We start from the raw sequence: 22983 nt of genomic DNA, 5'->3' as shown, positions 1-22983 counted from the left end.
ACTAGAATAGTGTTGTGTGTGTGTGTGTGTGTGTGTGTGTGTCTGTGTGTGTGTGTGTATGTGTGTGTGTGTGTGTATATGTGTGTGCGTGTGTGTGTATATGTGTGTGTGTATGTGTGTGTGTGTGTGTGTTTAGACTGCATGAATCTGATCTGTGATGTCAGTCCAGTACTGATCTGATCGACCTGATTTGTTTCAACGTCTAGATATCCGTCTCTTACTCATAAATTAAGTGTATTTGTCCAATCATGCAAAGTTTGAGACACAAGCGTTTTATTTTGAGCGAAAATACCAATTCCATAAAGGCAACAGATGGGTCATCATTATGAATTGTGTTTGAGCTCCCTTCACAGAAACGGTGACAATATGCTCTAGAAATAGAGAGGGGACCACAAAAAAGAGGGAGTAGCTGTACTCTCCGAAGATGGCTATGACTTGCATTTATTGTCATTTTTTGTCATTGTTACTTATCGGAAGGACCATAAATTGTCATATACAAATTTCTTCTGGTTCAATGAATTCATTTGAATATATTGGAAACACTGACCACTCCCATAAAGAACTATTCATGAAGTGAATGATTTGGAAGTCATTGATAAAGTTAAACATTTTGGAATTGGATCAAAATTCAAATCTGTTTACGGAAATTCCGGAATCCTTACTTAGCATTCCAAACTTCTAGATAAGGAATCTTTTTTCAGGATGAAGCTTATTATGAGCGCCGGCGAAAAAATAACGATGCAGCAAAGAGGTCAAGAGATGCGAGGCGTCAAAAAGAAGAAGCAGTTGCAGCAAGAGCGGCATTTCTGGAGCAAGTGCGGTCGATTTTAATCTTTTATTTAGTCATAATAGAAGTAATTGATATTCTAGTTCTAGCTATTTAATTTCATTAATAATTCTAGGAGAACATCCAGCTCCGCAGCCAAGTCGTTTTACTGAAAAATGAAACAGCAAAGCTGCAACTAATGCTATTCTCAAAGCCAGAATTGTTGGATCCAAAAACATTATCAACAGGTCAGACTCCGCAGCCCAACATTCCCGAACAGCAACAGCGGCAACAGAAACATGAATCGACTGCTCGAAAGTCAGAATTATGAAGCATACTAGATTGTGCATGATTTCTGTTAGATTTGGTTATCCCAAGTTTTATTGATGCAATATAAGAAGCTGATAAAAATGAATATTTTCTGATGAATCACAGCAGTCTAGATCTATGGTTTTCAGAATACAAAGAATATGGATTTACTCTTCTCTCTGCATTCAACAATATTTCACTCTTGGTCATTTCATTTCATATTTAATTTATTTCAAGCAGAAAGTTTAGTGTCAGCGTAGCAATTAATCTAAACATTAGCTTAAAATCAAATGAAAAGTGATCGAATAAATTCAAATTTCATCATATTTTGATTCTTTTAATTCGTATTTCGTTTAACTATTCTCATCATCCACTTTAGTTCCTTCTCAGCGATTTTCATGCTCTTTTAAAATCCATCGATTCATTTGGGAATTCAACTTGATTGGATTTTGTTAATAAACTTTAAAAGCTTAGTGTGCTGATACGCCTCATTGTGTTTTCAACTCTCTCTTTCTTTTACTGTTTTCACTCAATGATATTGTTTTACGGGCAAAAAAATATTCTAAGGATGATGACAACCAGTTTTAAATTTCACGCCGTTTTTTCAATGTCATACAATTCCTAAAAAGTTAATATTTAAAATAACTAGAATTAATCGATAAATTTTTTTAGTTACTTGATTACAAGCTGATTGTACATCTCAAACTAATAATTCAGACGGTTATTTGTAAATGAAGCCAATTAGTGACATACAAAGTTATATTTTGCAGCGAACCATTTACTAAAATCAATTAGCGCTAATTACAGCAAATGACAGACTAGTTCTAATGCATAAAGTGCATCAGATAAAAATTAGCCAAGGTCCCAGTAGTGTAGTTTTAGTTATCATATCTGTTCGCTTTACCATGCGCTATTTTCCATCTACCTTTTGCCTAACTACTCTTACTGTACTTATGTTTTGTTTTCAAGATTTCTTTTTTCTCTTTTATTTCTTTTCACTTGTTACCTCTAATATCCGTATGATTCGGACAAATTTTGTAATAGTTCATTCACAGCTTATTATTTATAATTTTCGATCATTTCCATACTCCACCCTCGAGAATTCCTAATTCAAAGTGCAAAGTTCACCATAAGTTCGTTAAGAATTTATTCTTGAAGCCCTTTGTACCTCTTTATTAATATCCATCAATTATTATTCATATTTTTTGACATGTCACCTCACTCCAAACCTAAAAAAATATACAATATTCATTTGGAAAACTGGAAGAAGAGCTTGCCTACATCCCTTGTAATGCTTCGAATTTACTCGAAATGATTCTTCCATTTGTGGTGTCATTGTGATTATGTAAAACTATCCTTTACAGTTGAAAATTTCACACTCAGCTATCTATCTATGACTTGAGAAAAACAAAAATGCTGAAAAAACTGTTGCACATTGTTATTGCTGTTATCATTATGTTATAATGCAATATTCAGTAATAAATTTTCGTTTATTTTAAAGTAAAATTGATGTAAAATTTTACGATATCATCAATCCCTCTTAACATTTCCAAATATTGTACTGAAAAGTAGACAGTATTCTTACTTAAAAAAATCAAAACAAAGTAGTTGGAAATGTTTTCACGTCCTTCCATAAACCTATACATTAAGGTTCTGCTAGAATAAAATTAATAGTTCTAACTCGGTAATAGCTACGTTAACTTTACTATTCTTGCTTAACAAATAAAAACAAATTAATACGAGAAAAAACAAACCAAAACAAGGCCGATGGTTTTGAAAATAAATGCTCCTCTCTTTTGATGAACAAGCTGCTATGACGTATGCAAATATGTTCTCGAACCCGAAATTATTGGTCCATATTCAAGTTGGGAATTATTTTGCTGTAAAATAGTTCAACGTTTTCGATAACACTGCAGAAGTCAAAAGTGGAATTTCATGTTTTGGGATTGTTCACGAAGTCTGCGCTCTAACAGGGTAAATTAAGCTTCTGTTCAAGGATGATAAAGAGGATCTATTGGTCGTAAGTGGTATCGGTAATGTGTTGAAGAAATTGGGATAACTGCTGTAACAAATGAAGTCGTTTATGCACTGCGAGACAGGTGTAAACATTTTCGGGATCATCCATCCATCCATTTAAGCAACTTTTGCAATAAACAAAAGATACACCGAAAGATGTAACAAATGCTAAAACTATTATCGATATTCTAAAGCGGGGGAGAAATGAGATTAACTTAGCGTTGATGGTATTGGAATGAATTCAGCATTTTCATTTTAAAAATTTCATGTTAATTTAACGAATTCCGACAGTAATCTTTTGATGATTTGTTGGTTAAATGCACATTTCCATTATGATATTGCAACTATTGTCATTAACAAAAGAACTTTAATTTTTTTATTACATTTTAACAAATTCTTTAAAAAATGCATCTCCGAAGCATATCTATTAATTGTATTAGAAACTGTTCCTGGGGTCGGATTCAACACGGTATAATAAAAAGGCTGTTAAAAAAATTGTGATTCAAATTGTTTTCGATAAGTTTACTGATAGAACGTGATGAAGTAAAGGTAGTTCACCAAAGTGTTCGATTTTTAGAAGTACCCTTAATTCTACTACGATATTATTACTAATATCATCTGAACGGTCTTAACTTACTTGTTTCAGTTTTAATCTATCATTCAAAATACTCTTATCATCGCCTATCGACTATTCATAAAATGGGTATCGTTTTCTGCCCAACATATTTTATTGCAACGTGGTACTTGAGGACCTAATAAGCCTAACATTATTTATATCATAATTTCTTAATGTTGGCAAGTTTCAATAATTATTTTGATAGATTACCGATTCTAACTCTTTAATTTTATGGTATTTGCCATTTGAATTGGATCCTTATGAACTAATCCATCCAAAAACTGGATAGCATTATAATTGTTGTAAAATAATAGGCTGTGATTCTAAGACATATTCTTGGCTGAGACTGAATTATTACTGATTTCCTCGTAACTTTTTGGCCTTCCCGTTTTCTGCACTTAAACTTGCCAGTAGTGGACATTATTTTTAAGTTCGTTGCACTGATCTCTCTACTCAACTTCTCTTAACACATTCTCATTACTTTCGGGAAAGTTACCCATAATGGGTATTATATATTTATGGAACGGAAATAATTAAGGTTCACAACCATCTCTCCAATTCAATTTAGTTGGCAATGGAAAAATAGATGACCTCCAACCTCTTTCATAATTGCATTCATAGATAGGTTCAACTCAGCAATTCAGTGCAATGGACTGAATGTAAACATCACATTTACAGTTTAAATCTGTCTACTAATTGTATACACATTTCCACGTTTATCAAAAGTTGTTGCAAATTTGCTCAGATCACTGATACTTCTACAATCAATAAATTAGATGATAACGCTTTAATGAAAGTGATAAGTAAATTTACCACAAGTGATTCATTTCGGAGTGAAATACAATACCCAATGTTTCACTAATGAAAAAAAGAAGTCATCAATTCGAGCATCTTTCTGCATTATTGTCACTCTTCTACAATGTGCTTCCATCATATGTGGAGATCTTATCACTTACGTCACTTACTGCATACACTTTTGTCTTATCTTTCCAATACCTTTTATTTTAAGATACTCTTTACAAATGGCAATTAAGACAAAAAGTTGACAGGGAAAGGGAACGTTGTTTCAGCGATTCGGTAGAAACCCAACCTTCAACAATTATTCATCCATCCCTATTCGATAGAGTTAGTCAATGCTCAAGATGACAACACTTGGTAACATACAGCTTGGCGTATGGGTAAGCAGCGCTTCTTCACTCATAGTGTAAGCAAATGGATGAAAGAGCGAAAACTGTACAAATCAGTAGTGGCACCCTCACTGACTTTCATGTAAACACTGCGACGCTTTCTCTGTGTAACATCCGTCCGTCGTTGTTCACTTCACCACCGGGCTTTTTCATTTCTTCTTATATGACAGTGTCAACTGTGTCATTTTAAAGAGTTGCTTATAAGGTCATGAGCTAAATATTAGCTTAGATTTGTTGGGAATAGTCCCAGTGCCCTTTCCATTATGCAAACTGCGTGACGTTTTGTTTTCATAGTGTGTTTCACATGCTCTTCACAGAAGACAAATTTGCCAGCATTGTTGAAGCATTGTTGCTATTAAAACATATTCCTTTACTGGGTTACTTTTTAAGTTTTGGAGACAGAGAGTACGGTAATTGATATTTATGAAGCCAAATGCAGGCAATTAAAGCTGATAGTATTTCTGTTTCATTATAAAGTAATGTAATGAATGGTAGTTTGTACAGTCAGTAATAGAATGATAATTGTTTTTCATAATTTAGCTGTTTGAAAACAATGGAGATAACACGATATGTTATGAAATCGTTGACAAATCTCGGAAAAATCTTTTCGACACGATGTGTGTCAGGCATTGCATTTGTGCCCAGCCAACCAGACCCTTCATTTGGTTTTGTTACTGTTTTTTTTTTTTGCCAGAATAATTTAATTAACACATTGGCGAACATTTATGGACATATTTCAATCAGTAAAAGGAGACATAGTCATCCATACCTGTAATTCGCTCCTTTTCGATCATTTTCGTAAATGTAAAGTTAAGGTGAAACAAGCAAGATGAATTTATGCCAAGCGATCAACAACGCAATGGACATTGCAATGGAAAGCGATTCCTCCACATGTCTTTTTGGCGAGGATGTTGCATTTGGTGGCGTTTTCCGATGTACTGTTGGCTTGCAGGAGAAATATGGTCTGTAAATTTCTACAGTTGCCAAATGCATATTATCATCTTTGTTGATTATTATTTAATTGGGATTAAAAATTTAGCTCATTTCACGTAGTGCAATGGGCTTCTGTGCACTTTTCAGTACCTTGAAAAGTTTTTTTGCTTATGTATGTAATAGTTGCAGGTGGAATTTCATATTTAATAAAACAAAACTGGATTTATCTAAATTGAGTACAGTAGGAAGTGCTAAACTTGAAAAGAGGAATGTAGAAAGAACGAGTCCAACTGTTTGAAAAAAAAGGACTGCATGACTTCCTGCTTCCTACAATACTTCCTGAAGTTTTCATTTTTTACTTTTTATTTTTTTTAAAGCAGTATTTGTAAGGATCAGAATATTTGATTTCACTGCAAGGGCACTTTTGTTTAATACATGTAATCTTTCATCTCATTACCAGGGTTATGTAAGAACTTTCAAAATACATGTATTATATGCAATTTTCTATTATTGTCATGCATCAGTTCAATATTTAAGTAGAAAATTACATGGTTAAAAAAAAGTTCCTAAAAATTTCTATTTGAAGATGCTTCTATTTCTTTTACATAATCCAAATCTGAGGGATTGATCGTGAACGCTATTTTCAATTGTTGATTTATTTTTACAGGCAAGGATCGTGTTTTCAATACACCCATTTGCGAGCAAGGAATAGCTGGTTTTGGCATCGGTTTAGCAGTCTGTGGTTCGACAGCCATTGCAGAAATACAGTTTGCTGATTATATATTTCCAGCTTTCGATCAGGTAATTTATCTTGAATCTACAAATATATAGGCTTAGTAATTTCCAGTTTATTGAGCCTGGATTAATAAGTTTAAGTTAGTTTAAACCTACAATAATTTTTGTGCTAATGAAGGTATATACATTGATTAAGGTACGGACAATTCCTCATTTTCATTTAGACTACTGAGTCTAGTTAAGTTGAGATTGAACTTATATGGATAAAGCTCTGCAATAGCTTATCAATTTGCGATTTTTGCTATCATTGTGTTTTTAGATTGTTAATGAGGCGGCCAAGTATCGGTATAGAAGTGGAAATTTGTTTAACTGTGGAAAATTAACAATAAGAGCAACGTGGGGTGCTGTTGGTCATGGCGGTCTCTATCATTCTCAAAGCCCTGAAGCTTATTTTACACATGCGCCGGGTTTGAAGGTATGAATTTTGTTTACTGAAAGTCTTGTGAACGTCTTCGACGCCATTCCTTCATCGCTTTCAGAATACGCATCCGTTTCATTTTCATTCTACTTCATCATACACATTTTCCTTTTAAGTTGAAGTGATTCTTTTTAATGCTGCAAATGTAATTAAAACATCGAAAGTTGGTGGTGAATTAATTTAAAAGAAGACGGAAAACAAAACTTTTAGATTTAATTTCAGTGTGCTGCACTTCAATATTCTGAAACCTTAAACATAAATCTCTCAGCTTATATTCCTTTATTTCAGAAATTTTCTGAATGAGTGATAGCATGTGTTTAAGGTAGTGGTTCCACGTGGACCGATTCAAGCGAAAGGTTTACTGCTGGCATGCATTCGAAACGAGAATCCATGTATATTTTTTGAACCAAAATTGCTGTATCGTGCAGCTGTTGAAGACGTTCCAGTCGGAGATTACGAGACTGAGCTTGGACAAGCTGAAGTTGTTAAGGAAGGTGTGCAAATATTTCCTCTTTTTTTTTAAATCATTTGTTCTGAAGATTCTTCCATGGATCATTCGTTTTACGGTTATGCAAATTATGATTTCATGCTTTATAAACTTCCATTCAATCTACATGAAAGTTAAAGTTCAATCTGGGGTCCAAGTTCTAATTTAATAGTATTGACTAGTTTTTTTAAAATTTCCAGAAGTCCTTGGAAATGCAAAACTGCATTCGTTCCACACAATTTACCGAATTCATATATTATTCATCTTTCTTTTGATTTGATATTATGTTATTACTCATTTTTCTTTTGATTTGATATCCATTATGATAATCAAATAATAAGTGTAATAGGTATGTCGAGGTAAGTTGAAACTGTTCTAATTTACAGGGAAAAATGTAACAATTGTCAGCTGGGGTACCCAACTGCATGTTGCACTTGATGCTGCGCAAATGGTTGAGAAAGAAATTGGTGTTAGTTGTGAAGTGATTGATTTGAGAACTATCTTGCCATGGGATATTGATACGGTTGCGGAGGTTTGTTCAATTTTTTAAACTTATGGTCTGTTTCACTTTTGTGCGCTATTGTTGAGAATATGAAATGTGGTATGGTTTTTTTTTCGAAGTAAAAATAAATAAAAATGTTGCTGGTTTTAACAGCTTAAATTTATTAATAAGTGTTGTCTTTAGAGTGTTTATAAAACTGGTCATCTAATAGTAACTCATGAAGCACCCATAACCTCCGGATTTGCAGCCGAAATATCAGCGAAAGTTCAGGTGAGAAAACTGTGTACCATTGTTTTTGTTAGAATTATCTGTTGTTAATTATTTTTCCTTGGGAAGATTAAATTTTAAATTTTGGTTTCAAACGATAACTTCGGCTAATAATTGGGGGACAATTTTCTTTCCAGTTTTTCTAAAAAACAATACTGCAACAATTTTTAAGCGTATTTCTATTGTGCAAAATGGATCCACAAGACTCTTAATCCTAGTAATACTGAAGTATTCAGGAACGATGTTTCTTGCACTTGGAGGCTCCAATTAGTCGTGTTTGCGGCTGGGACACACCATTTCCGCATATTTTCGAACCCTTTTATCTACCGACGAAGTGGCGTGTGATAGAATCCATCAAGAAATTAATCGATTTTCAACATTAATTTTTTCTTCCGCAGATGTTGAAATAACGCATATTTTGTTAATTGATAATTAATTTGCTATTGAAATAATCATTAATGCAAAGCTGAGGGTAAGGAGAATTCCAAATGTTCAAATAAATTCGGAAGTTGATTTTAGAGACTGAAGACGGAGATTTTTTCCGGAAAATTTTCGGAATTTTAAGTATACCTGAATTTTATTCAAATTTGCCAATTTTTAGTGACATTTTGCCATGTACTTTTGTGATTTTAATTGCTTATGATTCGCTATTTTATTTGTAATTAGTTTTCTTGGTGTCATATTTCCACTCTCTTTATATGATGCAATGTGGTGCCGTGATATCCTATCCCATCATTCTTATTGCTATTTTTTTTAGAATTAAAGTTGGATGACACTTTTTTGCACGTTACTCGCAAAATCATTGAATGTTTCAGAAGGCACGTAAAATTGGGACGTTTAAAACATTCATCAACCTCAGTTAAGTTTCGAAATCTTTTTCGAACATAATTTTTCAGTTTTGTTTGCATTCTTCATTGCTTTTTTTTTCCAGTTGAATTCCATGGTCTCATGTATGCTTCAGTTCTACATTCATTTTTGAAGTACTCTGAACTATGTTTGTAACAGTCACGCAAACCGTCTTCAAAATTCATCCTGCCAATTCTAAGGGCCATCATTTTCCTTCTATGATTTATTTCATATAAACTTTTCCAATGTCCTTCACTCGTTTTCCTTTTACAATAGTGAAGACAAGTTGGAACTCCATGTTATTTCAATTGTTTTCCTGTTCAAAAGCACTTTTTCTTCAGTTTTGTTCCAGTTCATTTTCATTCATTTCAACTTCTTCGTTCTTTATGGGGCTTGAAAATAATGAGATAAGCAAAATGAGAAACAGTGCAAGCTAATAATGACAACTACCACGACTACCATGACTATTTGGTGTCTTCAGTATGTTCAAATTCCAGCCTCGAAATCTATTCGTCACATTTTTTTTGACTGGAACCAACTTAAACTCCCACTCTTGCTCTTTTAAAGATTTCGAGGGATGAATAATTGTTATTTGCTATTGATTTATTCAGGTGCCGTTAGTGAAATATTCCGATTAGTAGTTCGCAATAACACTTTATGATCAAAATATACAGTAAATTTTGCTTTCGTATTCCTGCAAACTTCCACTTTCATCGAAATATTGTAAAAGATTGTAGACGAGTAGCTTATTTGATGGATTTTAACTGGTCATTTTAAACCTATGGAATAGAAAATAACTAATATGAATATTTCAGGCAAGGATTCCACCTGTTTATTCCAGAAAAAATTCAAGCGAAATGATTTATAAAATGAATCGGACAAGCAACTTTATACACGTCATTGTGCAGTCATTTCATGCTCTAAACGGCTTTCTTAATAGAAGAATGCGCATGAAGGGAAGGCTTCCTTGCATTGTTTTTCTCAATTTTAGAAGAAAAACAGATGAAAGCACAGGACAAGAGAAAGAAATTGGCAGTGGTTAAATAAACAGCGCCTACTCTTTCCTATACAAACCTGGGAAGTGAGTTGTCGATGATGCTCGTTGACATCATTCACTTACTTATCCACCCGTCTTTGCTAAATGTAACCATTCGTGGATTAAAGCTTTCGTGCAATGAAGCTTTAATATTTACTTCCTTTGCTCTCGGAAGAGGGGGGAAAAAAAACACTTTTTAATGCAAGAACTCTTTTTGCCACATCACATCATTTTGCTTAACATTGGCTAATAATGTATTGAGCTTGAAGTTAGCAGCAAGCAGTCAGTCTACTTCTCTCAAGTCCTTGAATGTCACAGGCATTCTTCGTTAATCCCAAAATACTCAATACTCCCACGTGTTTACTTGATATAGGCAATTTTCAGTGAAAGTAAAGCTTAGAAAAATATGCAATGTCATGAGAGCAAATGAACATATGCTTTTTAATTTCGCTTCTGATGAAGATAGCTAGTAAGCGGGGTACTGAATCCTTTAGTAATGCTTAATTGTTACTTATCATTACATAACGCCAAGATTCCCTGCTGTTTTAGCTGACTGGTGGATGTTCCTTATTTCGACCGGCATGATACTTTTAGAAGAGATCGTTGAAGCAAAATCTATCTACGCGACATTCTTTTATCTTGCATCGAGAGATTTCAGTTCTAAGATGTGCGTCATATTATACATCAAAATTGCTCAGAGCTAGGATAGATTTCGTTCTTCATAAATTTAAAGCTTCAAGTCTAATTATCACAACGACAAAAAAATTATCCGCCGAATCATATTGTCATGACTGTAATGCAAGTTGTTCCAAGATTTTGACATTTAGCTTTTTCCACCTCTACAGATTCCAACTACCAAGCCCTCCTTCCATTGTGTTGTCTTGCAAGCTAGTAAACTGCGAACCAAAGATGTTACAATTTTTTTATTACTTTTCTCAGTAAGGTGGGAAGTTACCAAAAAACTTTAACTTTTTTAGAGAAGCAGAACAATATTAAAACGCTGTCGTTGCATGAATTCCTCAACAGAGCGCCTATGGATACGAATCTGAATAATTCATGAACAGACTAATAATTTCCTCTCTCCCTCCACCTCCATCTACTACAGCATCTTCCTTAGTAATGCAATTTGATCTTATCAATAATTGAGAGCTGTGACTGGAGTATGCAGACCGCTAATGAAAAAATTAATTCTTCCTCATGCCTTTTTTCACTCTCTTCTTCCAAACAAATGCTGAATTCTTTGTACAACTACACAAACATCTAACCAGCTCTTTATGTACTGATATCACAGGTCGCCGAACTTAAGAATTGCTCAAAGAGGGTCAAAGGAGGGAATTGTGATAACAACAGGATATAATGTCCGTTGATGCTGAAAAAGACTATTGCATACGCATAAGACCTTTCTCACCATGTAACAGTACAATCAAACATTCAAATAAATTAATTAAACATTTAACATTTGTAGGGAAAAATTCAAACAAGAAATGTTCATTTCACGAACTTCTCCACGTTGAAACACGATTTACATTTTAAATGAAATCATTATCATACTGGTGATAATCAGTCATTAAGTGCAATGAAATGAAATAAATTAAGAAAGCAGATCACGTGTTCTGCGATTACGTACGAATGATATTGACAGATTCGCTTGCATTCATATCGTACGAGGAGTAATAAAAGCTAAAAAGTAGAGAAGGTTTGAGGGAGAGTATTTTCTGTGAAGTATAAAGAATAGTGCAATCAGAAACTGCACTATTCATATTTAAAAATCATGTGAGAATTTTTTGGAGAACTAAAACCGACAAAAAATAAAGATTGGCGGTAAAAATTCAACTCAAAATTGCTTAGACAAGTACAGAGAAAGGATGAGAAAGAATAGAAGGAAGGATCAACGGCCAATTTCTATCGAATCCACGTAAAGCAAATAGTAGAAGAATTTGAATGGGCCATTGCTCCTGTATAGATTGATCATCAGAAACGATCACCGCACGTAAACAAGTCGATTTTCAGCAATTTTAGAGAAATGAAGATGAAGAAATTTTCTTTAGAAGCCATCCTTCGGTAGATACTGGCAACTATTTACGGTGGTTGTCTTCAATAATGTGAAGAATTGAAGGAAATTTATTGGAGGAAAGAAAAAAAAGCCTTTGAGAGAAATCTATATTGGTGAGATGGCGGTAAAGATAAGAAAAGATACGGGAATAGGAAGTAGGCACTTAGAAGCCGTGGATAGCAAAGGCAACCAGTTTCTTTAAGGATAAATTGTAAAAGAAAAAAGAACAGAATACCGGAACAACGTTTGAAATAAAAAGGACAGTAAAAGTTTGTTCAGAATGTTCAGAAATGGTTCAGAAACGGAAAATATCTGGTTCCGGGCGCAAGAGCAAAGGGATAGGATAGATACTAAAGCACAGAACCAATAGTCACGGATTTAAAAGTGCTACGAAATGTCGTTCTGATAGGGGTTGGGAGAGAGAGAGAGAGAGAGAGAGAGAGAGAGAGAGAGATGTTGGCGCTGTATTTTCAAATTCGTGCTTGCATATGTGGACGGATAAACAAATGAGAAGAAGTCTGAGAAGAAGTCAAGTGAGAACAGCAAAACTTGTATGAAGGTGAAGGCCATTCCTGTCAGGTAACCGTTGTGATACAAATATTTTACATGTTCAAAAGTATTTGACTTGAAAATGAAATTTTAAAATAGTGCTCAATTTCTTTGAATAAGGATATGTACTATTTAAAGAGCTTGATCATGACGGAGCAAAAGTTTGAATTCATTTTAATTTCCCTTTGCAAATTAAAGCAAATATTTGATCGAAAAGTTATGCTACTTTAAAATTTATAAAGACCTGATTTGGGAATGATATGAGAATGTAGAAAAGATTTTCAATTCAGGCAAGGAAAGTGTTTTGTTGTATCATATGATAAGCTAAGTAAGGAGAGAGCTTTGAAGGGAAGAAGTAAAGGTATAACATACACTTTTTACACAACTAATTAATTCTCGAAAAAACAGAATGATCATGTGGAAGAATTCTGGACTCGAGAAGGACGATTAAGAGACAATGTTGAAACGAAAAAAAAATAAAGCTAGTTACAATTCTTTATAAAGACTTTGATATACATATACATCAAAACATGCTCTAATGAATTCCAAAAAATACAGTTGGAAAAGGTGGAACAGCATGAATAAATGAACCGTAAATAAAGTGATTTAGACTGAAACTGGTGACTGAGGTCTTGAACGAGACTTTCTTTAGCCCTTATTTTATCAATGACTAAATAAAATTATTCGAAAATATCTTCAGCAAAACATGGAGAAGACCGAAATAACTATTAAATTCAATTTCCTGTTTTAAAGAAACAGTTTTCAAGCTTTCCATTCAAAAACAAAAAAAGTTATGTAAAGATATTACATTCCATCACGGCAAACAAACTTGCATTTCCGGATGCGTCGTTGCTTTCGTTTCGGTTGATTTCTATACAACCGGTATCCAGTAGGAAGCATTTGGTGGCAAATACAACAGTGTCTGACGAGGTGTATGTCCACAAAAGCCGCCGATACAGCTCTGCTGATAATACATATTGACGGATAACTGATAAGCCAACCTGTCAACCATTGATAATGTCTGTCGTCGCTCATGTGACATCAGGCAAACCGTGCTCTCGCTGATTACTCGATATAACAATAGCAGGTAATCATACTTATCCTGAAGTACAAATTTTAAGTTTGAAGTAAGGCTTAAATTCAACAGCCATTAATCAAGTATTCCTGAGAAACAATTTAATGAGTCAATTTCTGCTCTAATCCATCTGTAACAACGTACGATTTTTTTTATGCGTACTTATTGAATTCATAAGATTTGAAGTCATTTTGAACAAAATCTGGTGGAAAGCATAATTTTCGAGAATAAAAAAGATATTAACCTGAGGAAAGAGCTAAAGCATTGACAGATTAGTCACATAAAATACAAAAAGTATAAATCTGTTATCAGTAAAAAATATTGAAGCCAACGTCATTTCTCTAAATCTGTCGAAATTTCTAAAGTCCCTAAAGTAGTTGGAAAAGTAGTAACCTGGTCCTCAGTACCAAAATGATTGTCAAGATAGGCGCGCAGTTTAACTTCCTGGCTATTGACTTCTGGAAAATCAATAAAGAAACGGGAACACATATACCGCTCGAGCTGACGGCATTTGTTTGGCCTAGCTGCTTTATAACCGCGAGTAAGCAAATGGCAATATTTTAACAGTCCTCCACCACGAATCTCCTCAGGCCTTCGTGTGTCAATTAGTCGTTCGTTCAGATGTTGTAACGCCTGAAAAATAAAATTTTTTTGAAGCAAAAAACCACTGATATTATCCAACATGGGATCTAAATTTGTTGTGATAAGCATTTCATCCTCCTAAGGTCTCAAGAGCTAAGTTAGGCTCTCGCTGCCACATATCCTGAATGGAATATTTGATGTGTGCAATAAGTAGGCGCAGTAAACAGCCTCCCTTATGTAGAAAGTTATTATAATTTTTTTTAAGATCTAAATCACTTTATTTATATATGAGAATTTTGTTCTTTTTTAGATTAAAACGAAAATTCTTGACAAAAGAATAAAATCCTTTCGTCATACTTTCCAGTTTTCTTATTCATTCCTTCCTGATGTAAAACACCTTCTGGAAAACTATTTACTACTATTGGTTGAACTACAACATTACTTCCCTTCATTTTTTTTCTTTAACAGAATGAAAATACGAAAAGGTGTAAAAATCCCGAATAGCACTGTAAAAAATCTACGATACTCGAAGTGAGAGATAACGGGGCATTTCTTTGAGATAAAAATGACCGTCATTTTTGTATCGCTCATGATTTACTTCTCTCTTCTTGCTAAAGAAGTAATCTTAATGAGATAGAAGACTAAATTAACTTAAATAGTTATCATTAATGTTAAGCTAATTTCCTTCATTTGGAAAGTTTTTTCTCGACATATCATTTCGAAGTACGAAAAGAAATCATTCATATTTTAATGATATCATAAAAATGGTTCCAATATTTATGTGTATTGTAGAATAACAAAATATTTGATTAAAGCGGATTTTTGAAGGAAACACGAGAGCAACCTTGTTAATGTCACCGAACATGCTTTCAGCAGTGATGATTGGTTTTGGATGGTCGGGTCGATCCAATAAAACATCCAAGGTAATCTGGAAACTATCAACACTAAATTCGAACTGACGCCGCATTCGATCCACGAATTTTAACTCGATACATCGTCCGAAATCGTTGTGAAGCGAAAACAATGACCAGCGATCACCATCTGATACTTTAACCATTTTTCGGATATAAATATCCTTTAACGTATTGGCCGATATCTTTTCCTTATTAGTCGATTCCGGCATTAACTGTACCATAGCATCGAAAACGGCCGATCTTACCTGAAACTATTTGTCTTCATGTTGATTTATAACTTCCAAAACTTTACTCTCAGATAATGTCTAGGGAACGAAATTGTTTGGTTTGATTGCAAAAAGTAGTGTTATAATCTGGAACGTTATTTGTTTCGAAAAAATGAATGGATATACTTTTCATTACCACCCTAAATACAATCCACCATATCTACCTAAACAGCAATAATCAAGAAGTAAACAGTGTCAACTTCCAGTCTTCTTAAATCGCAGTAATCCATTTGAAAGTTATGATATTTCACATGCAAATAATTCTTCTGGAGAAGCGAAATTCACCGAACTTATATTTGTAGTGGGAGCGGTAGATCAAATGCAGAAGAGAAAATGAATGCAAAAAAACTTTGGAATTCCACTTTGTATTTGAAATCAGGTTTTTAAGGTTTTTGACAATTTAGCACTATCAGTTGACAATTTTAAGTTTGATTATAAAATCTTTAAGCGATGAAGAAAAGCGATTGGGACTAACGCTATCAAAGCTTTGTTCGTTTTCGAAACTCATTGGAAAAATCAAGTCGAGATCTGAATATGCGAATTCCTCCGTTGCCACAACATATGATGCAGCACCACCGTTCATTTTCACATTTTTTGGACCAATACCTGCTGCACGTAGACTATCACGTACACAGACGATCAAATCATGCAGACGTACACTGATTGTCGGAAAATTGCCCCTTCCGTGAATTTCTACCTGTTCATTAAGTACTGAGCGCAATCGTTCCACCTGAAACAATCTTGACGTCTTCTTCAATATTCTACAGTGTGCTTGAAGAAGTCAAGCAACTGGAAATTCAAAAGTGGTAGAAGAATGGGAATAGTAATTAAATTAATGTTGTAAAGGTTTCCGAATTTTTTTTAATAGTAGAATATACGAAAGCTACGGGACTCATAGACAACGAAATAACTTTCAATCATATTTCAAGATGATTCAGGAGATACTGGTTAAAACTGACATCAAAATTTGTTGACAGAAATTAATCTTCTTCAAAAAACAAATGGCTATTTTTATGACATTTTTGAATTTTGATGTAACACTTTTGCAAACAATCAAAATTTACTAAACCAGCGTCGAAAAGTGATTCATGAAATCTGAAATCTGCAAAATAAAGCTGTACTGAAAAAAAAACCAAATAGATGATGGAAAATGAAAGAAATGCATTTACTTGTGCCGGATTAAGCTCTGTTGTGCTTGATAACGAATAAACTTGAGAGCTACATTCCGAGGTCATTTTTGAAGCAGCAAAACTTGACGATGAATTGTACTGAAATGCATTTAAAATATGATTAAGAAATGAAAAACGAAATTTTATGCAAATTTTCTGGAACGTCTGCTTTAAACTATCATTAAACTGGGTAAAGTATTAAAATATGCAGCATTTTTCAAGACTTTTGCTTTTTACTCGGTAAGGTAGAAATTCCACCCTAAGATCCCTAAGATCAGTGCTTTGTATATACATCATCATGGATTTTGAGTGGAAAATTGAATAATTAAGTTTAACTGCAAATTAGTCTTCCTGAAAACGCAAATTTTCAAAAGAACAGTTCAACAGTTACAAAAAATCCTTCAACGACAATATACCGGATTGACAGTGATGCATGAAGAATACAGTACTACTGCAAGTTATAAAAATAATGCGGCCAGAAATGACGTATGCAGGCGAGTATGAAAGTACTAATTCATTCGAAAACGGAAATGACGCAATAAAACAACCAGTTATGATGGAAGAGTAAAGAAAGCTATTCAAGTGGTTCACAATTTGTATTATCACACTTATTTACAATTCATTTCTAGTAAATGTTGACTCTCTAAATTAATTTTTTAAGGGAATATTTTTTGGTGAACATTTCAGTTCATTGGAAACAATTCGATCAAAGTTCAAAATTTTAAACAGGGCGCAAAAGATCTGCGTCAACAGACTGTAATTTGATGGGCAAAATGAATGGCGTAATGTCATGTGTACCATTCACAATGAATGATAAAAAATTATTGGAGGAGTGATCTTTGCCTTTCGTTAGCTTCAACGGTGGCGGAGTAATCTTTGTCCGAGCTATAATCATAGTCAAAGCTGAATCCATTTATTTCAAATTAATTTCAAGCTGTAGGACAGCTCCGCTTCTTGGTCAGTCTAAAAGCCGTTTGTTCAATTGGAATTTAGCCGATTAGTCTATTAGCTTTAACGGCATAAGTATTGTGTTGCTCAGTTTTATACTATCCAGCAAAAAATGCTACAAAAGAAGAGGAAGAAAGTGATGAGATCTTGCGAAGTATAATATGAGTGGCGGCAATTGAATAATGTAAATGATGACAATAGGGATAGTTGTGGTGAGATGAAATGTGATGTGATGAAAATAGCTTGAAGATTGATTTGTGTCGGAGGCGGTAACTGTGCATGCATGATGGACCCTCCTCTTTTCTTGGCTCTGTAAGCTGGAACTGGAATGCTTTGGAGAGCCTCTCAATGATGGTATCAAATAGGTAGTATGTTTATGATTTCATCTGATGAAAATAACAATCCGCCGCCTGCTACCACCTTTACTCCTGTAATAATCCATTACTCTGACCACTAGAATAACGGATATATAGGAGGAGACTGAAGAAGATGACCTCGATGAACTTCAGCTTTCACTTCAAGGTCATTGCATGAGGAACACCAACAGCAGGAAAGCCAAACTGGAAAATATCTGATAGGCCAATCCGAAACAACCGATGGAGGATGCACACGACACACGATGACAATAACTTTTTTTGCTTGCTCACCTTCCTTTTTTCTCCCTCTTTCATGTCCACCTCCTATATTTTTTCCATCTATCGGAGGGTAAAATACTGCAATTTATCCAGCTTATATTGCATCACTAACTTTCACTGTCATTATTAAGAATTTCGTCTTTTATTAAAATTTATTACATAAACGACATTGCTTCATAGATAAATATGCAAACAAATGTAAACAACAGTATATATTCTCTATGCGCCCTATTTAAAGAAATGAAATCCTCCTAATAAGCAGCGCTTTTTAAGTTCGAAATTAGGTTGGAATTGTATGAATTAAAGTGAAGTGCTCTCACAGATCAAAGAATTTGCATCACAGCCACCCTTCTATTGCTACTATGGACATTAAATGCACAATTGAGAAGTGCACATCACTAAAAATGTGAAAACGAATACAAATATTGAGAGGAATTGGCTTTTAAATGAAATATTCCCATTCCGTTCGTTACATTTTCATCCGGTACACTTCTTTCCCGTGAAAAATTCGGCAAATAAAGTCACATATGTTAATAACAAAAGCAATTTTTCAGTTTCAGGAAGGGGAAAGGACATGATTCTTCCTTTAAATAACCTTCATTCTTACTAGTTTCTGAAGTCCTATCCCAATATGCTGTCTAATTAGAGCCAGTCTTCGCAACTGCTGAAGTCAACACTATCTACATTCTTGTATCACGTCACCAAATCGGAATATTTTTCATCTCAAAAGGCTAATGACGTCAATAATTAAAAAAGCTACCACATTAGAATGAGATGGGAGCAGATGGACTCTAAGCTTGAGGCTATTTATAAGCTTAAACTATAAGCTAGAATCCATCCACTTCCATCACATATCAAATTCATGGTACACCAAAGCGCTCGCTTATGGAATAGAAAAACACAGGCCTTCCTGTTCAAAGGGTCGACCGAAAGCTTGGCCTCTCTGCTCTTTGCATAGAAAAGAGAACAACAACAATGCCCACAGGCACTAACCTCATCATATTGTCCTATGGCCTGCCATTTTTACCCTTCAAGCTTTCTCGGAATGACATCATTCCTAGTCTATTTGCCCACTCATTCTCTCTTTCTTTCTCTCTCTCTTCTCTTCTCCGTCTTTGCTAATTTATTGGATATTTCTTTCCTCATTTCAAAAACCAATGACGGGAAGCATCTGTCGATTAAATTCAAATTTCAACTGTTCAAAAAGAGATTCTCGAGGTACTTTTAGCAACCTCTTGCTTTTTTTCCCTAACCCTTTCCCTTTCTCTCTATACGGACACACCAGTTAAGATAGAATTGAAAAACGAAGCAGAACGCAACATTCGCAGGGCGGTTCTGTCTCTATTATTTTGGTCCAATAGTTATACAAAGTGGCTGCCATCCTTAAAAGGCTTCAAGAACGTATCATTGATGGCGTCATCAGATTCCTATCATCGTCATCAGCCTGTGTTTACGCATTCCTACTACCCTTTATGTTTGGATATTAACTTGAAGTCAAGCAATATTGGGTAATTGCTAAAAGGTATATGTTATAAAATGACGTTTGCATATCTTGACACTTTTGATATGAATAAGTTTTAGAATACGAAAGTTTTATGCTAAAAAAATAATTGTTGAATAAACCTAAACAAAAGTTATAAACAATTTTATCCCGTGGATCGTTGATCAGTTTGGTAAGGTTATAGTTCTGTTAACTGAGATATAACAATGATAGTAAGTTGTATGAAAGAATAAATGATTGGCCCCTTGAGTGTTCATTGAAAAGAAACGCTTTTATTACAATTGTTGTAAGCATAGAAGGAAGAGCAGAAATAAGCAGGCAAGATGTTGTTTCAGTTTTATATGAATATACAATAGACATAGAAAATAGTATCAACAAGCAGCAATATAGCTGGTAATTGATAAAATCATAAATAACCAGAAAACTAACTTTTTTTTTTTTTTTTTTAAACAAAACAGACCAACAATGATATCTTATATGTTTTATATGTCGAGAGGTTTAATCCAGAAGTTCCATCTCCGGGGAAGCTGCATTCCTAATATTCCGCCACAGTTTTGCTGTTATCAGAAGCACCTTACATCTAAGAGTATATATATATATATATATATATACCACTGTTATTCTTATATTTATCACCATTGTTATCATCAAGATCATCATCACCGTTGTGATATGGATCCTCGCGAAGGCTGTAGCCCGCTGCTGACGATGATGAGAAAAAAGTAACGAGGAAGCTGAAACTTATCATTTTCTCTTTTCATGAAAAGGTAGCAGAAAGAAATTATAGTTAGCGTTAAGACATTCCGATTGGTTAGTTCTTCACCAAATAATAGCTCTAAAGGTGTAAAGAAAAAAATTAGATTATAAGGAATATTGCAGTACTAAAAGTGATTGTGAGAAAGAATAGGCAGTAATTGTTTCTGAATAAGGTTGAAGTTGCAGGATTATTGAGGCTGAGAAGAATGTAAGCTGAGGTAAAATGCCAGGGAAGCTTTTTTTTTGTCTACAGAACTTTAAGTTTGAAAATTAGAAGCCAAGTGCTGTGTTAAATTTTCGGTAAAAGCAAAGATCAAACTAACAAACAATCGTCATAATGCTGTGCCATCCCATAATTCTTAATTAAAATAAGTGGAGTGAACGTTTCATTACAGTGCAAAATAATGGTATGATAATGGTAGATATTTTCAGAAGCTGAAGGAATGCTATTGACTAATCCAACAATTATCGCAATATTTTGTTATTCAGAAGATTTGGCATGTATTAATTCATTTCAAATTTTAATTAAATTAATTTGAACTCCTAAAATCGCATATTATATAAAAACATATCTATGAATTAATAAAATGAATTACAGAAAATGAATTACAGTAAAGCAAAGTTCAGTATAGCCAAGGCTGCTTTGTGCCAGGATGAAATTTTGGCCATGATAACTTCATGTATAAAGGACAGGAACCACTGAGAAAAAGGAATTTAATCTGCTACCTTTTCCCTCATATCATCCTACATTATAAAGAAGCGTTTTACATGTTTCTTGATTATTTGCGAGAAAAATTTACGCTTCGTTAAGTAATTAATAATTACAACCTTTTTATTTTTAATTCCTGATCGATTTTCATAACAACAATGAAGGAAAACCTTCCTTGGCTAGAATGAAGCACTACTGCTTGGGAAATACGTCAATCACTACTCATCAATCAATAATGACCAATGTGAGGCAAAGGTCAACAACGTACCTACTGTATATATGAAAAAGATTAAGGAAAAGAAAGTAAACTTCTCACAAGTCGATTTCTAGATTTCAGAAATTTATTTTTAGTCAATGCCATTGAAAGAAATGAAAAGTCACAAATGCATCGCAAACTGTTTGTCGTGTCACCACTGCTTTCAATGAAGCGGTTCAAAGTTCATAAAATGTCTTACGAATCGAATTTGTTGGAGGAAAAGATGATAAGAGGAAAAATGAATACTTTCGAGATGATCTAAAAATGAACAAACGATTGAAATAGACAAAGAAAGCTTACTTTTTGAAATCTGCGCGAAAGAAACGTGTTATTTTCATGCAAAGTAAATAACAGTTGCAATATGTGAGTGAATATGAATAAAAAGGTGAGCAGGTAAATAGGACAATTAAACATGAAAGTAAGAGATTGGAAAATGAGATCACGAAAAGATTGCTAAGTGATAGTGTAATTATTTAGTATTATGGTTCAGAAAGCAGGGATCGTAAAGCAGAAAGCAAAATGAAATCTGAAACCGATTTTGAACCTATAAAGAAATTAGAGTAATACTTTATATTAACGGAAGTGCTGAAAACTAGACATATGTGCAAAGATATAGTTTATTGAGTTGAAAGCAAGTTTACCAAATTTTTGAAAAAGTAAAAGTGTTACAAACAACCTATCCACATTTATGTCTTATTGTTTAGTAAGACATAAAACTTTATGTTTAACATTTTGATAGCAATAATTTTTGAATGGAGAAAGGACAAGATATAAAGCAATCCAGTTAACCTTTATTTTTTCCAAATATTAGACTGTATAAGAACAATTTCCCCAATTCAGGAGATGTCCTATCATTAACAGAATCGTTACGGCCTTACGGCTTTTTGGTGGTAATACCGTCTTTGGTAGTTGAATCCAAATGAGATTCTGGTAAGTCTTGAATTTCAATTTTTTTTTTCTCAAAGATTCATCATCGAAGAATTTGATGATGAGAAGAGGAGGAGGAGGAGAAATGTAATTGTACGATACTACAGAGAGATGGGATAAAAGAAGTGATAAATAGTCACAACAATAGAAAACATGGAATAATTCTAAATTTACTGACAAATTCACGATATCACCACTTGTTTCTCTTTCTCTCTCTTTCTCTCTAAGCAACATCAATTCAAATTTTTAGAAACATTTCATCGAGAAGAATTCGCACAAAACAAATAATCAAATAATGATCAGCAAGAAAAAACCCTGAGGGTTCTATGACCAGAAAAGCGTTGCACTGAGTCGTCCTAGTTATGGCATGGGTATTTAAAATGTACTGATAATCATGGAATACCGTCTAAACGTCGCATTTTCGAGGAAAAGCATGAACTTCTCCGGTAAAAGCTGATGAGAAAA

The 22983-nt window shown here is 33.9% G+C and overlaps 4 protein-coding genes across 4 annotated transcripts; 2 read left to right on the top strand and 2 right to left on the bottom strand.

Annotated features, from left to right (window-relative positions):
- Window positions 1-141: 141 nt before the first annotated feature.
- On the top strand, window positions 142-1097 carry LOAG_04491 (hypothetical protein; the record flags this gene model as incomplete). Its single annotated transcript, XM_020446611.1, has 3 exons — window positions 142-159; window positions 702-815; window positions 903-1097. 3 exons carry the CDS (start codon window positions 142-144, stop codon window positions 1095-1097), a joined length of 327 nt encoding a protein of 108 aa, XP_020303079.1.
- A 4332-nt stretch (window positions 1098-5429) lies between these two features.
- LOAG_04489 (2-oxoisovalerate dehydrogenase subunit beta) lies at window positions 5430-8804 on the top strand. Its single transcript, XM_020446610.1, has 8 exons — window positions 5430-5559; window positions 5710-5856; window positions 6495-6628; window positions 6882-7037; window positions 7363-7534; window positions 7914-8059; window positions 8213-8299; window positions 8533-8804. The coding sequence occupies exons 1-8, from the start codon at window positions 5448-5450 to the stop codon at window positions 8677-8679; spliced, it is 1101 nt and encodes a 366-aa protein (XP_020303078.1). The 5' UTR covers window positions 5430-5447; the 3' UTR covers window positions 8680-8804.
- Window positions 8805-13548: 4744 nt separating this feature from the next.
- Window positions 13549-16891, bottom strand: LOAG_04486 (hypothetical protein). Its single transcript, XM_003140022.2, has 5 exons — window positions 16787-16891; window positions 16093-16347; window positions 15282-15596; window positions 14249-14488; window positions 13549-13882 (listed from the first exon to the last, which is right to left on the bottom strand). The coding sequence occupies exons 1-5, from the start codon at window positions 16850-16852 to the stop codon at window positions 13652-13654; spliced, it is 1107 nt and encodes a 368-aa protein (XP_003140070.1). The 5' UTR covers window positions 16853-16891; the 3' UTR covers window positions 13549-13651.
- A 1296-nt stretch (window positions 16892-18187) lies between these two features.
- LOAG_04484 (hypothetical protein) lies at window positions 18188-18447 on the bottom strand (the record flags this gene model as incomplete). The annotated part of the gene is made up of 1 exon (XM_003140021.2): window positions 18188-18447. A coding segment is annotated over one exon (260 nt), but the record flags the coding sequence as incomplete, so codon positions are not given.
- Window positions 18448-22983: the final 4536 nt, after the last annotated feature.

The sequence above is a fragment of the Loa loa genome (assembly GCF_000183805.2).
Source record: "Loa loa unplaced genomic scaffold supercont3.53, whole genome shotgun sequence".
In the NCBI taxonomy this organism is placed as follows: Eukaryota; Metazoa; Nematoda; class Chromadorea; order Rhabditida; family Onchocercidae; genus Loa; species Loa loa.
The sequence above is the reverse complement of the archived record's forward strand: the minus strand, read 5'-3'. Positions and strand labels throughout refer to the sequence as shown.

Excerpts from the sequence above, each read along its gene's own strand:
- LOAG_04489 (XM_020446610.1), top strand. The coding sequence starts at position 5,448 with ATGGAGATAACACGATATGTTATGAAATCGTTGACAAATCTCGGAAAA. Across the intron at positions 5,560-5,709 it reads CCAACCAGACCCTTCATTTG|GTGAAACAAGCAAGATGAAT; the intron begins GTTTTGTTACTG and ends TGTAAAGTTAAG. Across the intron at positions 5,857-6,494 it reads TGGCTTGCAGGAGAAATATG|GCAAGGATCGTGTTTTCAAT; the intron begins GTCTGTAAATTT and ends TTATTTTTACAG.
- LOAG_04486 (XM_003140022.2), bottom strand. The coding sequence starts at position 16,852 with ATGACCTCGGAATGTAGCTCTCAAGTTTATTCGTTATCAAGCACAACA. Across the intron at positions 16,348-16,786 it reads CAGAGCTTAATCCGGCACAA|GTGGAACGATTGCGCTCAGT; the intron begins GTAAATGCATTT and ends AGATTGTTTCAG. Across the intron at positions 13,883-14,248 it reads ATTTTGGTACTGAGGACCAG|GATAAGTATGATTACCTGCT; the intron begins GTTACTACTTTT and ends TTTGTACTTCAG.